We start from the raw sequence: 18,360 nt of genomic DNA on the forward strand, positions 1-18,360 counted from the left end.
CAAGCCTCTTGCTGGGTGGCTCCTGTTCCTGCTGACCTGAACCAGATACAAATTCCGCCTGCCTGTAGCAGTGTGCCTCTCGAGGGGCTCACCAGGATGGTCACCTGCAGAGCCATGTACAACAAAGGCCTCCATGCTGCAGGCTCCTTCCTGCCTAGGCTGTTTAAATGAAGATGAATTCCCAGTTCCTCCCAGCTCGTGGATTGATGGAAAAGGCCTGGCTGGTTGTACGAGGGCTGTTGGATTTCTTCTTTTAAGAGACTGCCAGACTCAAAAGGGGCAATGTGCTGGTCTGATGTGAAAAAAAAAATGTTGCTTAGCAGTGGGGAATTCCAGCAATTTGAAAGCAGAGGCAATGTGGTAGACACACCATTTATATCCTGGGACCAGCCGTCAAATGAGAGAACTCTGTGGCTATGGTAAGACCTTGCTTTGGCCAGTGAGCCTTCTGCACCCCATCTCTCTCCTGGGATCAACTGTGTCTTAACTTTATTCTTTTAGGCTGACCAGGAACTTCTAGAGGTTGCCTTTTATTCTGTGGGGACAGAGGGTGACCACACGGAACCAGGAGCAGACACTGTTCAAGCATTGCCAAGAGAAAAACTGTTGTCCAGCCTCTGTGCAGTTTCCCACGACCCACCACTAGATGCTTGAGCCTGGTGCATCACTTAGACTGTGGTTAAGAGTTTACATTCCAGGGCCAATTCTTCTAGCCCACTGTCTATGAGGGAAGAGTTCAGGAATCCCACTGGTGCCCAGACAATGGCAATGACCCCAAAGACTTGAGAAGTCAGGCGGGACACCTAGGAAATGAAAGAGAATGCTCCCAAGACTCTGAGTTCTTCCTGGGGACCTGACTGACTGTTGAGAAAATTATGAGCTATGCTGTAAACAACTGCAGACGGCACTTTTTAAAAATTAGTCTCAAAAGGTTCTCCGTTTAAAGGCACATAGATTTGCGGGAAGTCTTGCGAAGCAATTCATGTCACAAAATGGTCCATTTGTTAATATAGTGTGCTGCATTTATTGTAAGATACATCCTTCACTGCTGGACCAATATATTTCGAGGTTAGTAATCTCTTATCATCTCAGACATCTCAAGACTCTCCCTAGGAGTTTATTTTGTGAGGAAAATTCTTAAGGCAGGGAAAAGCTGTGTAGAAGCACATACCGAAGAGCGGGCAGCGGATCCATCTGGGAGTAGGGTTGCATGTTATGTCCCACTGTGTAACTCAGACAGATGGAGACCACAAAGGCTGCTGTCCAGGGGAGGCCGTGCAACAGCTGTTCTCCATGCAGTCAGCACTGAGGGGCTTCTGAGGGAATGAGTGACTCATAGCCACCTCCTCAGCACTTGACTTCTGATGAAGTTCCCCTTTCCCGAACACCCCAGCAGCCCGTGTTGTGTGGTTTGGTTCCTTTCTCTCTGCTTTGTCACCTGTGGTCATCTTTTATGGATGGCCTCAAAAGGGTGAATGCCAATGAAGAAAGAGAGCTGTGGCTTTCCAATCATCGGACTTAATGCCAACAACAGGCTTCACTGCGAACTTAGTACTAGTCATAAGATCCGAGGTAAGTCAATCCCTTCTGTTGCTTCATCTGCAATGTGTGTGGATAATGATGGCTATGACGAGGCCGATATCTTTTTAAAACATTTTGTTTTAGTATATATATGTTTTGCCTGCGTGTGTGTGTGTGTGTGTGTATGTGTATTCGTGTGTGTCTCAGATCCCCTGGTACTAGAATTAGAGACAGTTGTGACTTTCCATGTGGATGCTGGGAATAGAACCATATCTTCTGGAAGAGGAAGCTCTCTTAACCGCTGAGCCCCCTCTCCAGCTTTTCTAAGGCTTCTTTGAAGCTTACATGATGAATGCTTGTAAAACCTTAGAACAGTGTCTGGCAGAAAGCTACACCTTCGATAAGCATCAGCTATTACCATTAACTGAACTAAGGAAGGGTTCTCTCCTAGCACTTGTGTGGATCATACCATCTGAGTGCGACGCACAGAAATATGCTCTAGATTTCCTGGGATCTGAATCAGCAGCTGGAGAAATTGCCAGGTTGTAGCAGAGGAGGCTTCTACTTAAGACATCGTGTATTGCACAACCAAGTGTCATTTGTGGTTGTCCTTTGAGATTCAAAATCTGCTTGGCTTACATCCGCATAGAACAGGAGGTCCCAGGGGTCAATCCTATAGGAATTGGATGGTGATGGTGAGCTGAGTGGAGGGAACTGTTTTCTTTTCCTGTTCCTACTGACTCTTCACCATACGGCTTTGTCTTGCCGAATTGTTGGCATGCTTTCTTCCTTACTTGTGGGCACACTAAAGCCGTCCTTATTCCCTCTCTCCCCAGAACAAGGGGTAGAAAACTGCCCACCTGCTTTGATTGAAGGGCTTGGCAAAGGAAGAGGAGTGCGTTTCATCATCACAGCTTATCAAAACCCTATGGCTCCTCTGTCACCAGAGCTCCTTCCTGTGAGACCCCCATCTCCAGCCATGTTGCCTGGTCCTTGATTCCTTTCTGCTGTTCATTTCTTTCCTCTTTGTTGACCTTCCCTGCAGAAGGGATCTGAGACATCATTGTGGGTGAGGTGTACCTTTCTAAAGTCTACTCAAGTCTACTCTGAAATGGAGGCTGCTTTGCCTTTGCTATATATATAGTTTGAATCTTGAACATCTTTCAAAGGCCATGGTTTCCTGGCTGCCATGAGATAAACAGCTTCTTCTGTCATGGGCTTCTGCTACAGACCCAATGGCAAAAGGGCCAACTATGCACTGAATCGTGAGCCAAAAATACATCTTTCCGGTTGAGTTATCTCAGGTATTTTATCACAGAAATATATGATTGACTAATCTGGCCATTTGGAGAATCCTGATGTTATCCTAATTTTATCTATTTATGTATCTGCCTCCAGACTGTCTTTACAAGTGTTCTTTCAGGGCAAGAACCTATGCCAACTCTATGTCTCAGAAAGTAAAAGAATGTAGTAGTTAATCTGCAGTGGAGCTAAATGGCCTAGGTCCAAATCCTGGCCCCACTGCCTCCTAACTAAATCACTCTCCTAGGAAACATGCTGCCTAGCACTGAAATAAGATAATGAACTTGAAGACGTCTGAGGCCCAGTGTGTGCCTGTGTTAGATTCCTGCAGTGACTAGCTTTATTCATGATAGCATTGCCACCTCAAGCTGGGAAAGGGCTTTTGGTAAAGACTGGATCTGTAATTGAGTAAACCCAGTTTCTTGATGATGCAGAAGGTTAAAGTATGGGTTTTAGATGATTCTATTCCTTGATGTGGTTGTAGTTCAAATGTCTGGACATTATAAAGCACATTTCTACTTGGTCCATCCTGGGAGGACAGAGAAACAAGCTCGGTGGTTTATCTAAACACCCACAAGCCACAGGACCTCTTCAGGCCTCTGTTCCCACTAGTAACCACTTAACACTGATGATTCACTTGTTTTTTTCTTTGCACAGACAGACAGCAAAGTTTTAAAAGTCTTTATTTGGATTTCAGAGAAAGAACAGGTATTGCATTATAAAGACTTGTTTGAAAATATGAAATAGTCTGTTGCCATTATTTATTGTAAACGGACATAATTATTCAGGGAGAGAACAATACATTTTTTCCTGAATTTCTTCCACACATGGTTAAGACAGGGTCCCATGTAGCCCAGGTTGACCCTTAACTCGTGATCTTCCCACTTCCACCTCCCAAATGCTAGGCTTCTAAGCACATTCTCCCATCCTGGTTTATGTGGTGAAGGAAACCACAGCTTTGGGCATTCTAAACAAGCAGTCTTCCATCTAAGCTACATACCCCATCCATCTCTCACCCACTCTTAAATGAGCATGGGTTTATGCTCACTTAAGCCACTGGCTTCACTGAACCTCATTACCATGATGAAAAGGAAAAAAAAAAAAAAACCAACCAACAACCCTAGAATCTCAAAGATCAAAGATAGCAGTGCTTCGTAGCTTTCTTCATCCCCTGCAACTGGCCAGAAAGTAGAGGTGATAATGAACTAGGATGGTCCAATTGACACACACCTGCTGTGAATCCGATCTGCTGATTCAGTCTGGGATTAGCATCCTGGGGAATATGCCACACTTCCTGCTTCATTTGACTATGGTCACCAGCTTGACAGAGGACAAAAAGCACACCAGTGTGGTATTTGTTGACCTTCACAGATGACTTGTTGGCCCTTTAGTTCTTGAACCCAATATAATCCTTTTCACGCACTGAATCTGTAATGCTTAAAGCTAGTCAAGCACAGGGTTGTTTTGTGACACTGGTTGGCCATGCCATGACTCAGAAAGTTTCCTAATCACAGTCTTATCTTTTTTGTTTTTCATAGATTCTATGAGTACCTGACAGATATTAGAATTGGTGCAAGTTCTAGCAATATCCAAAATAAACTATGTTTTAAGCTTAGTTATTAAAAATATAAGCTAACAGAATAATAACAGAGTTCCTTAGGCAGGAGAAACCTGATTTTCTCTATGTGCATAGTTCCTTTTGGACTCTGGGAATTTCTTCCTAGGCAGTCCAGTAGTTAATTAAAAATCACCCACAATTACTGTAGTGGGGACTGGGGAGGAAATGTCTCTTTCCAAGTGTGATCAGGGTGGGAATGACAGTGTCTTCAATCCATTCTCTTCCTTCTAGGCCTTACTTTTTTTCTTTTGGTTAAAAATATAACTGGTGTTCATATTAGCAGCAAAAAAAAAAAAAAAAAAAAAAAAAAAAAAAAAAAAAAAAAAAACAAAAAAAAAACATTACTTACGTAAATTAAAATGCCCCACACTGATGAGAGAACAGGTGGGTAAGGAATATGGGTTTATAGGTGGCAATAAGCTACTCTCAAATGTGGGAATATGTGGAGAGCTTGGGGGGTTGATTCCTATGATGGAGCTACAGGTCACACGTGGAAGTTGAGGTCTATGTACCTGCTGAAGGATGAGGTCAGCACCCCCAGGCTGAGGTGGAAAGAAGGCTATCATGGGGTGGGGGTATGGGGATGAAGGGGGCACCTCCATGAGATCAGAATGGGTAGCCACTGGACAGGAACACTGGCTCTCTAGGTAGGAAGTGTAAGAACTCCTGAAATGCTAGAAAAGCAGAAGCCCAACTGGAAGTTTTTGATGTGGGAGGAAGTCACCATGATTCCTAGTTTGTTGCTGTGGTACATTTCTGTCAAATTTCATAGTAAAACAGCAAGACTGTTTTGTTTTTCTTAGACAGGGTTTCTCTGTGTAGCCCTGGCTGTCCTAAAACTCACTCTGTAGACCAGGCTGGCCTCGAACTTAGAAATCTGCCTGCCTCTGCCTCCCAAGTCAAGACTTTTTTAACTAGATAAATCCAAGTCTTACAGAAATACTGTAATTACAACCTTACAGTCCCACAGCGGATCTGTGGGAGTTTTCCTGGGTTAAATACTCTAGTCCTGGCAGCCATGACTAACAGCATCGGGCAGCTGTAACTACTGGAGGATATTAGCTCAGGATGGAGATTTGGGCCAACAAGATAAACCATGTCATGAACCATGACAGTCTCTTTAAACGTATGAGAGAAAAGTCAGTTCCCTCTGTTTTTGAGTAACAGTTATTGGGAAAATTCAGGGATGACATACATAATGTAACTTTTGAGTAACTCCTTGTCTGCCTCATTATTAATATTTTTATTATTTATGTGTGTCTGTCTGTGTTAGTGACTGTCATGTGTGTGCAGATGCCAAGGGAGCCCAGAAGAGGGCAGTGGATCTCCTGGAACTGGTCCTCTGGAAATGCAGCAAAAGCTCTCACTGGCTGAGCCATCTCCCCAGCCCAGAGTCTATTTCTTACTAACGAGAAAGGCAAAGGGGGCCAGCTTTGTGCTGACGTTCATCTCTCAAGCATCCTTTCACATTACCTCCTGACTTAAAAGCAGGGTTACGTTATATTCTAAGGAAGCTGTTCTATGAGCTAACTGCAGAGAGAAGCTGTTCTGACTCAGGACTTAACACAAGGAAACATCCAGCTACTCCCACTGAATTTAAAAGCAGAGGACTTGCAAACACATGAAAGACCACACCGCCAGTCTCCATCAACACTTCCCAACATTACAGCACCATCAGCCCAGGGCACAAAATCATGTAATAACAGGTGGTGTGACTTCCTCTGGAATTTATCTAGCTAAAAAAAACAAGATTTGTTTTTATTTTTTATGTATATTGTGTTTTGCCTGAACACATGTATGTACACCATGTGTGTCAGGTGCCTAAAGAGGCCTGAAAAAGGCAGAGGGTCCCCCTGACCTACCTCCCCACCCCCTGTTCCGAATGGAGTTATAGACAGTTGTAAACTGGGAACTGAACCTGGGTTTTCTGGAAGAGCAGTAAGTGCTGTTAACCACTGAGCCATTTCTCTAGCTCAAATTTATTTTTATTAACTTGAAAAATCACATTTTAAACTTAATAAATTAAAAAATATACATATATTATATACACACATAGCTCCTACATTTCCAGACTATAAACTCCCAAGGGCAATCTCACCAAAATAAAAAATGAGATCTGAATGGCTGCTTAATTTGCTCCCAGAACAGCAGCTTTCCCTCTCCAATGGACCTGTGCTAGCATTCAAACATTAAGATACAAACTACTGAGCTCAGGGATTATAGCTCTTTCAGCAATTTAAATGGCAGGGAACTTCTTTGTATCTGTCAATTGCCTTTCCTTGGTTTCTGAAACTCTCCTGAGGAGGGCCCCATTCCTCATCCCATAAGACCGACCTAAGGTAATGGAGGGACCTGACGGGACCTGATGGGACCTGACGGGCCAGCGAGGGCGTCAGTCTAGTTTTGAACAGTCCTCTCCAGTTCCTTGACTCCCTGACCTGTGCTGTGGCCACCTTAGCTTCTGTCTGCTCTTTGGCTGTGCCTTCCAACCATCATCCCCACTGTTACCTGTAGGAGAGGCGTCAGCCTTAGCAAACGTGACGCTATGGAGGTCTTTAGTCCGAGGCATTGGTACCCCGGAATCACTGCAGACACTATTTGCATCTCCGCAGATCAGCATCAGGAATGAGCATGCTGCCTCAGCCTACAGCCACAGCCTCCTGTTGAGCTGCTTCACAGGCAGGAAGGACAGGGCCACAGGGTAGCCCACTTCCCCCACAAATGGCTACTCCTAAAGGTATCCCATGCATTTGCTATCTTCTCCTTGGCACCCATTAGAGGACTGGTCCCCGGGGCAAACAGGTCTTGTCTGAAAATCACCAGACAGCCAATCAGGATGGACTGCAGCACTGAATTCAGTGAGAATGGCCCCGCCTTGGAAGTGTCTAACCAGCTTGGAAGGCAGCAGTGCTCTCCAGGGAATAGTTGTTGGTGAAGAGTGCCAGGCATAACAGGGCCACAGGCGGAAGATGACCTGACTGCGTGCTCCCCCTAAGGGCTGGCTTTATTTTTCCTTGTAGGGAGAAGAGGACTTAGCAGCCACTGTGCGCACTGGAATGGGACCACCTGGCAAAGGCAAGCCAGCTGGAAAGAGTCTATCAAAACCTGAAATCCTAGTAAGGGAGGCAGCAAACAAGAAAAGACATGAGTCCTGACATCCATTTCTGTGAATATAACGTGCAATGGATAGTGCAATATAAATTTAGCTGTTTGCTATGGTGGAGGAAGCAGGCAAAATACAAGAAAATACATAAATATATGAACATAACTTTTGCCTTTTGTTTGTATTTATTCATTTATTCATTCATTCATTCATTCACTCATTCATTTCTTTTTGAGGTGGCTTCTCTACCTCTATATAGCTTTAGCTGTCCTGTCCTAGGATTTGATATGTAGACCAGGCTCTTATCAAACAAAGCCTGTCTTACCTTCCAAATACCAGGATTAAAGGCGTGTTCGTGGCCAAAGCAACAACAAAGCTTAATTCCTTTATCATCTTTCCATTGAAGAAACTGAGAACTGCACCGTACTGTGCTGCAGCCTGTCTGCGAATCCACTCTTGCTGCTCTGTGTACTGTCAGTCCTTAAGGGAAACTCTAGTCTTGCTTAAGCCTGGTCACCTACCTCCAAGTTCCTTTGCTGAGTCTGGTTTCATAGGAGCGTGTCCTGGTGAGGGTTCACAAAGAGAGGAAAGCATTTGCCCTGAGGTCTTTAAAGATTTTTGCTGATTAGCAAAGTTTCAAGAGTGAGGGGTGGCTGTGGCTCTTAGTTTACAGAGACCACATGAACTCCGTGTTTAAACACATATGAAAACAGAGTCACCTCCTCTTCCATTCCACCGACCTTCCCTTCCCTTGTCTCCAGTGTGTGGCTCACTCTGTGATCCCACAACAGTTATCTGTCCAGGGCTGAACCACAAATCACAAGTAAAAATAAACTCTACCAACCAGAGATAATCCCTTTACCCAAACTCTGAGCCGTTTTGACTCTTTGTGGGATGTTTTTGGCTGCTCGGTTTTTTGAAATGTCTTTTCTCAAGTATAATATTCAGAATGGATTTGAAGCAAAGGAGAGAGAAAGCCAATTGGTGGAAACCACACCAGCATGTGATCTAAAGCTTTAAATACAAATCTTTACTGTGCCAGGAAGCGCAGTGGACAGAAGAGGAAGTGGGTCTGACCCGAAGGAAGATGACTGAGAACAAAACACACAATGGGAAAAGCACTGAATACGACACAGCAGAACCAACACCAGGAGACACTGCCCGCAGGGCTGCACTGCCACCAGAGAACTGCTCTTTAGCAGTGCTGCCCCATTGGGTAGCCGGTGAAAAGCAGAGTGGCTTCTTGTACTCTTTCTCTTCCCCTGGAGGTGCAGTTCGAGGCAGTCCTCTGCTTGCCCAGGAGGCAGAGAGCAGGATCCTCAGCAGCTCTTCATTCTCTGCTGTCCAGTGCAGCTCGGGGCACTACTGTAATGACTCAGGGATGGTGCTGACCACATGGGTCGTCTCTGTGGCTGTTGGAGGGGAACCAAAGAAGGTGCTGCTTTGGTTCCTCTGATGATCTCGGAGATAAGGGGGAACTGAGGAGCTTTTGATGTGGAGGATCCTGGTGTCCATCACCTGACAGTCAATCTGCATCATGACTTCATAATCCTGCCCATTGATCACATTATCTGCAGAGGAGTAGAGACAGGATTCATAGAGCATTCAGGGCGGGAGCTCTCACTACACTTTCAAGGCTACGGAGTTTTATCCGTCTCTACACCTGCGTGCCAATATGCCCTGTCCTTTCCTCAATTTAATTCTCCAAGGGTCTTCACTGGTTCAGTAAGAGCTGTACCCTTTCCTCATCCTGTGAAGACGGATACATAAGACAACAGAAGAGGAGGAAGAAACTCTGTCATCCCAACCAAGAAGAAATACTAAGGCCCTTATATCTTCGTTTATTGTATTCCCTACTGAAATTCCTTGCACTTTTGTACATTAGTTTGTTCATCTGAGGCTGCTGGTCTACCCACTCCACAGGCTCTCCTCTACGTCTCAACCTCAAACCCTACCGTTTCTTTCTGACCCTTCCTTCCTTCCTCTTCTCCTTCCCATTCCCTCCTCATTTTACTACATATATACTCACACCTTCAAGTCCCCAACAGGTACCCTAGTTCTATTGTTGCTAAGCCTTCTGGGGACACAAGGGACGTTCGTATACAGTGACCATGACCAGATCCAAGAATGCTGGTATGTCTTCTGAAAACCAGGAGGTGACTTAGCGTCTTAGGACAGAGATTGTTTACTCAATAAAAGTAGAGCCAGGAAAAGAAATGGACATTCAAATATGTAAGCCATTTCAAGCCCCAAAGAGATATGACCAGAGAACATTTCAATGATGTATCATAGTTAAATTATAATGCTGGTTTTTTTTCTGTTGCTGGGATAAAAGACCCTGACCAAGGAAACTAAAGAAAGGATGTGTTTATTCTGGCCTCTCCACCAAGGAGAAGTCAAGATGGCAGAAGCTTGATGGAGCTGGTGGCATCACATCCACAGGCAGGAACCAGACAAAGATGGATGTGTGCTGCTGCTCAGCCCCTGCTTTTTATTTTCATAGCTGAGGAGTCCAGCCAGGGACTAACTCCATCCCTAGTGTGCCATCCTACGTCTATTAAAGCAATCACAAAACTTCCCATATGCTTGCCCAAAGGCTCATCTCCCATATAATTCTAGATTCTGTCAAGTTAACAATTAACACTAACTGCTCCAAACGTCAGAGGTGTGAAGCTAAGAAACACTATTAGAAGGTGTAGGGGAAATGCTGATGCATATACAATGAAGACTTATCAGAGTAACATTAGATTTGTTAGCAACCTTAGAAGCTAAGACATCCTGCAATGATATACTTCAAGCCCTAAACATAAATAACTGCCAAGTAAGAACACTATACCCAATAAGCTATTTCTTGATATTTCCGGATGAACACAAACTAAAGCAATTCATGATAAAGCAGCTGGCACTGCAGAAACCACTCAAAGACTCTATACAGCGGAAAGAGAAAGACAGTCTTGTTTATGAACCAAAGGAGAGCTGAGAAGCAATTCATTGTGCATGACACAGGAAATTAGCAAACCCCTAGTACTAACAGGAGGAAAAATATTACCAATAATTCAAACAGCCAGGACAACTGCTCAACCAACCATTGGAAATAGCAAGCCTCTCTCAATTAATAACCTTAAAAGCAATAACCTCAACTGACCACCAGAAATAATACAGGTTGACTTGATTAAAAAACAAACTTATTTATTTCCTGTCTCCAAAAAATAACTTACTGGCAAAGTTATCCACAAATTAAGAGTCAAAGGTAGAATCAATCTTCTCAGCAAATATCAACAGGCTGGCAGAGCTGATAAAGTAGACTCCAAACAAAACCTACTCAGAAGAATAAGCCTAGGACACACGAACAAAGGGAACACATTGGCGATCATACATCAGACCAAAGATGGTTTCATTTCAGGGATGCAAGGCTGGCTCAGCGTATGCAAATCAATAAATGTAACACAGAATGGAAACAGACTTAAAGACAGAAATGAATTAATCATCTCAATACACACGGAAAAGGTATCTACTAGCAAAGGTCTATATGCCTTTATGATAGCTTAAAGAAACTAGGAGCAGACCAAACATATGAAGGCAACACAAAGCAAACCTATAGCCAACATTAAAGAGGCAGGGAGCGTTTCCTCTAAAATCTGGAAGGATACAAGGGTGCCTTCTTTCTCCTCTCATTCAAAAGAATGTTCAAAGTCAGTTAGAACAATAAGAGAAGAAATAAAAGGGATATAAACAGCAAAGTATGAAGTCAACTGACCCCAATTTCAGGTGACACCATTCTGTACATAAAAGTAACCATGGTTTCACTTCTTAAGGTACACCGAACGTTAAGAAGGTAGCCGAACATAAAACCAATATGTTAAAAATCAGTAGTTTTCCTACATACCAACAACTAATTTGCCAAGAAAGAAATTAGAATCAGTTATTCCACTCAAAACAGCCCCAGTAACAAGAAAATCCCTAGAAATATGTCTAACCAAGGAGGTAAAAGGACTCTACAATGAAAATTTTAAGACACTAAAGAAAAACTTTCCATGTTCATGGATTAACAGAATATTTTGGAAACGGCCAAATCACCGAATGTGGCCTACAGGTTCACTATGATTCCAAAATTCAAATGACATTTTTTACAGGACTAGAAAAAATAACTTAAAATTCATAAAAAAAACCCACAAAAGAGCCTGAATAGTTAAAACCCTACTAAGCAGAAAGAACAATGTACGGTCTCAAGAGTAGCCCACTTCACATTATACCACAGAGCCATAATGGCCAAGCATGCCCTGGGACAGAAACAGATACACAGAGCAGTGGAGCAGAGTAAAGGACCAGAATCAGCCCACAGAGCTACACACACACTGTTTTTGGCAAGAGTATTAAAAATACGCATTGAAGCCAAGCAGTGGTGGTGCACGCCTTTAATCCCAGCACTTGGGAGGCCGAGGCAGGCAGATTTCTGAGTTCGAGGCCAGCCTGGTCTACAGAGTGAGTTCCAGGACAGCCAGGGCTACACAGAGAAACCCTGTCTGGAAAAGCCAAAAATATAAAAATAAAAATATGCATTGAAAACAAGACAAGTTCTTCGAAACCTTTCTTTTCTGCAAGTAGAAGGATGAAATTTGATCCCTATCTCTTACCTTAAACAACAAATAACAACAAATCATTTTAAAATATATCAAAGACTTTAATATAAAATATGACAAGCCAGGTGTAGTGGCACATGCCTTTAATCCCAGCACTTGGGAAGCAGAGGCAGGCGAATCCCTGTGAGCTCGAGGTCAATTTGGTCTACAGAGTAAGTTCTAGGACAGCCAGGGCTGTTACAGAGAAACCCTATCTCAAAAAATAAAACAAATGAGAAGCTAAAACTGCTAGAGGAAACCCACTTTGGGACAAAGACATAGGCAAGCACTTGCTGAGAGTAGTCCAGCATAAAAATAATTGTAAGAATTGACAAATTGGAGTGTGCCTCTAAAAGATTTCTGAGTCCTACCACAGAGATAGCTCACTGTTGAGTTAGCCACAATCATTATGATGCCAATCACCAGATAAATCACAGTACATGTATATAATGGAATTTTACTTAGACACGAAGAAAAATAAAATCATGGCATATATAGGAAAACAGATGGAACTATAAATTGTTATGTGAATTAAAACAAGCCAGACTCAGACAAATCCTGTATGTTTTCTTTCATATATAAATCTAAGATTTTAATTATATTTATGTATATATGGGTGGTATGTGGGATTATGGGGGGGTGTACATGTCATGAAACTAGGAGAACCACCATGAAAGTAGAAAAGGGTCTTCAGGGGAGAGGGAAAGAGTAATAGGATGCATATGACTTGAGAGTTGTAGGGCCCCTGGGAAGAGGAGGAGGAGGAGGAAGAGGAGGAAGAGGAACAGGACAGGTAGCAGGGACGGGAGAAGTGGGATAAGGGAAGAGAAATGACAGAAGCAAAAATGTATGAAATGCTGTAATAAAACCCAATACTGCATCTACTCTTTTATAAAATACTGAAAGTACTATTTATGGTTTTCAAATCAGGGCTGGAATGACTTTCAGAGCTAACACCATGTCATATTGGTGTGCAGGCACCATGTCTTGGATGCTTTTCACACAGTGAACTGCATTTTCAAAGCAAGGGGATCAGAGGGTTTACAGCAGAGCAGAGCACAGGGAAGAATGTTTAACCCTTATTTTGCCTTTCAACAACAGACAGAAGGAACTGGGAAAGAGACCAACCATGTGAATGGTCAGGAAGGTTAGCCCTCTTTACCTGTGTCATCTAAAAATATATTCATGTATTTAATGAGTGTTTTATCTGCATGTACCTCTGCATGCCAGAAGAGAGCATCAGATCCCATGGGGCTAAAAGTTACAGACAACGTGAGCCACCATGTGGGTGCTGGGAATTCAACTCAGGACCTCTGGAAGAGAAGTCAGTACCAGTGCTCTAACCACTGAGCCATTTTGCCACCCCTACCAGTGCAGTTTCTAATCCCACTAGATTCTCCCAACTGTGAACCTAACAGTGAAGACAGGGAGGATATCACAGCGTCTGAGACTTCGGGGCTTTCTTAGGGATCACTAGATCACTACTATAGTAGGGCAATATTCATCTCCAGAGTTCCTGGTTCCATGCCAATGAGACAAGTGCAATTCTCTGTGTGCTTAGTTCTTACAGATAGTGGTTGGTATCTGCAAGAAAGAACACAGACTGTAGGCTACATATTTATACACAGTAACTGTCATGTACTTAAATATTTGAGTCATTTTTACTATGTGCGTCTGGGTATACATGATGTGACACATACGGATATGCAGGCGAGCAGGTACCAGAAGAGGATTGGATTCCCTTGGAGCTGGGGTTAGGAGACTGTGAGCCACCTGACGTGGGTGCTGGACAAGCAGCGAGTGCTGTCAGCAGCGCGTCATCTCTGCAGCTCCATTACTGTGAATTTAAGACACTCAGATACATGCTATACTTCCTCTACGCTTCCTAAGAGGATGGAAGCTTTTTGTTTCAGGACAGAGCCAAATTATTCCCTTATTTGTAATGCGGGTGGTCATTTTCCAACTTGTAGTAAATGAAATGATGAGAGAATTATAAACAGATAATATTTCTCAAGCCCAGCTGAATAATCCCGGCACTACCCCAGAAGCTCAGAGAACTTGGAAGACCGTGGAGTCAACGTGGCATCTGATTTGCATTTTCATCTGTGAATCTGGAGCTGGCTTTTGGGGAGAGCCTGGTTTCATAATGCCTTTCTATCTATCAAGATCATGCAGAGCCAAATAGTAACTTTTAAATTTGAATACTTTTTAGTGACAAAGAGCTCAGATTAAAAGTAATTTTTTTCCTGTCCCATTATCCTTTCTTTGAACTTTTACACTACAGTCAAGCACTTTGGAAAAAAACCCAAAGTTTGACATTTGATCTTCAGAGTCCACTGATTTGATTGGGGAAAGTGAGCCATACGGCTTGTCACAGAAGAAGGTGGGAAAGCTGGAGACATCTAGTCTGGGGTGTTTTTCAAAGGGGGTCTAATACACATACTTCTATAAGTTCTCTGAAACCACATGAAAAGTTTTGTTTACATGTTTTGGAAAACAAAGTCTATCAGATTCTTAATGGGGTAAAAAAAAATCCCATGAGATAAATCAAGTAACCTATTAATTTTGTAGATATGGTACATTTCTTCTATTTTAAGTCCAAGGGAAAAATATCCCTGTAGTTTCCTCTGATGGTAAGGCTCCCTTACGGCTCTTCTGAGTGTCTCTGATTACAGATGAAGTTCACTGCGACTCTTCTGAGTGTCTCTGACTTCAGATGAATTGAAGTTCACCGCGACTCTTCTGAGTGTCTCTGACTACAGATGAAGTTCACCGGCTTCTTTCCAGCCGCAGCAGAGATGAAGAACAGCTGGCTGCTGCTGTGCACTAACCTTTTCATTAAGGCCATTGCTATAGCAGCTTAACATCAATTTTCCAAGACATGTCTCCATGCAATGGCTTTCAAATTATTTATCTTTATACAACTACATTTGAATGTCTAGAAGTTAGCCAGTGTTTCTCACTGAACTATTTTCCAGAAAGTGGAAGATGGAAGACATTCTGCTAATGTATTTGGAATCATTTCATTTAGAACATGTGACCAAGTTCAGATTTCAAGGCAGCACACTAGTTATTTCCTTTTGGAACCACAGTCCCTGTGTGTGTCTTTCTGTGTATGAATGCACACATACGCATGCGCCGCAGCAAAGAAGACCAAATAATGGAAAACAGATGTCAGAGACCTGAAATATATATTACTAAATTTTTTTTTGGATTAACTCAGAATCCAGATGACAGTTTAAGAACAGGACTGGGTTCTCTTAATATAGTTTAAACCACCTGTAGAAAACATTAGGTCCACATACTCGCTATAGTTTAAACTGATAACTACAGTTCCTGAATGCCTTAAATATCAAGGAGAGATGAAAGGCTTAGCAATACAAGTTTAGATGCTCTGAAGGAAAACGAATGCAGCAAAATGGACCCCAAACCTAACAGCTCCTAGCTACAACTGAAATGGTATTGTTATTTGAAGCTCAACCAGGAGGCTCAGGCTGGTTCTGGCCTAGGTAGCTTTACGATCTATTCTGTTCATTACTCCCTTCTGGTGGTGATACGTACTAGACCATGGTAATTGGGTGCCATGCTAGAAGACCATATCAGATCTAGATAGTAAGCGAAGGCAGTGGAATTGAGGAAGGCAATGTCATCTGCAAGACATTCTGCATACATTTTTTAGTGTTCATACTTAATGGGAATTAAGAGGGGGTAATGTTGCCAATATCTCTAAAGATTTGAGTCTATAACACTAGTGGGTTTCATATAACCCACCTGCATGGTAAGGGGCAGTCTCACCAGTCATTACTGATGTTTGAATTGCTGCGACTAAAGAGGACAGGTTAAGAAACAGGCTCTTGGTAAGTCTTTGTAAAATAAGGTGTCGCTCTGCAGTCCTGGCTAGACTTGAATTCAAGGCATCTCTCCTGCCTTACCCTTTCCAATGCTGAACTTACAGGTGTGAATCCCCATGGAGGCTTCAGGGTAACTTGATCTGTTGACTTGATCAAGGTAGGCATCTGTTTACACAGCTGGCATTCAGAGCAGCAGGAGCTTTACCACTTACTGCAGCGAGGGCAGATGAGGCTCCTGCTACTCCTTTAAGACCTTGAGCCCTGTTACCAGGTGAGCACATCTGGGAAGGACAGTACCTTCAACTAATGCCAACAGTTTGTCACTCAGTGTGAATACAATGATCCAAGCGGGCCCTGGGGGAGAGTCTGAAGAGGAAGGGTCCTTAGAGAGAAGCAGGGTTAGGACACAAACAGCGGAGACACAGCACTGTCTCTAAGGGCGATGTCTCCACTGTTCATGTGGGCTCTAAGAGAAAGTCACGGGTTTTCTGAGGATAGGGAGCATGGTGAATATTAGGTTAAGGAATTCAGAACCAACTTATGTAAAATGACCCATAAGCTTTTCCCCACCAAATATGTATGTAATTTAAAACTGAATGAACTAAAGAAAGAAGACAAAGCACATCTACCTGGGAAAACAGGTCACAAAAAGTCACACTAAAGTGAAGGTGTTCTGGGTTTATGCTTCTACCAACTGATATGTGGAATCTGAAGCAGTTTTTAAAAATATCCATCTTGGGGCTGGAGAGATGGCTCAACGGTTAAGAGCACTGACTGCTCTTCCAAAGGACCTGAGTTCAAATCCCAGCAACCACATGGTGGCTCACAACCATCCATAATGAGATCTGACACCCTCTCCTGGAGTGTCTTAAGAGAGCTAAGGTGTACTTGCATATAATAAATAAATAAATCTTTAAGAATATCCATCTTGTGTGCTGGGCCTTTTGAAACAGAGAATGAGACGGAGTGCTGATCCAAGTCTGGTAGAATGCACAAACTGGGTATTTCACATTTAAAATCCATCAGGCAAATGAAAAGGAGAATGAAGGGCAGCAGGCAGGGGCACGGGAACGGGTTCTGAATGCAGAAGGGGCCCTCGGGCCAGGAAAGGTGTCTGAACAGCTTGTAAACACACAATAACTGATCTAAGCACAGTATGCCAAGAGGCTAGTTATTGCTAGGCGACTAACACAAAAACCAGAACCCTGACAGTAAACAGAACTAAATATCCAAAAATTTACAGAAAGTTTAATTTTTTTAAAGTGATAAGACTTGCCTAGTAGTTTATAAAGTGTATGTAAGATAGAGCTTTAAAAGATTTATGTATTTGTTATTTATGTATATGAGCAATGTGATGGTTTGTATATGCTTAGCTCAGGAAATGGCACTATCAGGAGAAGGTGTGTCCCAGATTAAAGGTGTGTACCACCACACCTGGATCTGGGATTTGCTTGTCCCAGGCTGACCTTGAACCCAGAGATCTCCTTGCCTCAGTCTCCTGGGATTAAAGGCATGTATTACCTTGCCTGAGCCACTATGCCTCAAGATCTCCATGCCAGGTGAGAAACTTGTGTCTTTCAGCCTTAAGATCTCGGTCACAGGTGAGCCCTCTAATTCTGGATTGTAGTTCATTCTAGATCTAGTCAAGTTGACAACTAGGAATGGCCATCACAAGTGTTTACCTGTGTATCTGTGCACCATGTGCTGCCATGCCTGCTGACTGCAGTGACCAGAGGAGGGTGTCTAGTCCCCTGGAATTAGTTATGATGGTTTGGAGCTGCCAATGTGGGTGTTAGGAAATGAGCTTATGTCCTATGCATGGACAGCTTGTGCCCAAAATTGCTAAGCCACTTCTCTACAGCCAAAAACAGATTTTCATCTAGGCTCAGATACCAATCCTAATGAAGGAGTTTGCTCTGTCAAAGTCTGGTTGGTGCCAGGCTATGCTGCTGAGAACTGTATCTGAACCTGGGAACACAGGAGACAACCTCAATAAAAACACAAGATCCAGGAGCACAATGAATAAAGAATAAAGACAAGCTAAAGTGACATCTGCTTGTTGTGGCTTCTCATGTCCAAAAGCCAACTCCACTGTGACAATACATTTCAACTGTCACCCAGGTCCTGGTTTGGGGCACTACCCATTGCTAGTGTTTTCACTTCTGAATAGGGGAAACTTTTTCTGCTAATTTACCCACTCAGATTCTCTATTAATCCAATTCTAATAATCCTTTAAGGCCTACTTGAGTATCAGCTTCTAAGAAACCTTCCATGAGAACTCCAGTGCTGACACTTGCCCTTATAAGCAATGTGTAAATGATCCATGTTAAGGCCATCACAGAAAAG

General features: G+C 43.0%; 1 protein-coding gene across 3 annotated transcripts in view; it reads right to left on the reverse strand.

Annotated features, from left to right (window-relative positions):
- Nucleotides 1-3,570: 3,570 nt before the first annotated feature.
- The window catches only part of Atf6 (activating transcription factor 6), a 159,810-nt gene continuing 145,020 nt past the window's right edge, over nt 3,571-18,360 (reverse strand). For all 3 annotated transcript variants that reach the window (XM_031388936.1, XM_031388925.1, XM_031388913.1), the window contains exon 17: nt 3,571-9,115. In XM_031388936.1, the coding sequence (XP_031244796.1) occupies nt 8,907-9,115 (209 nt within the window). In that variant the 3' untranslated portion in view covers nt 3,571-8,906. The remainder of the gene's footprint in view (nt 9,116-18,360) is intronic.

Source organism: Mastomys coucha, unplaced genomic scaffold, assembly GCF_008632895.1.
Source record: "Mastomys coucha isolate ucsf_1 unplaced genomic scaffold, UCSF_Mcou_1 pScaffold1, whole genome shotgun sequence".
NCBI classification, from domain to species: domain Eukaryota; kingdom Metazoa; phylum Chordata; class Mammalia; order Rodentia; family Muridae; genus Mastomys; species Mastomys coucha.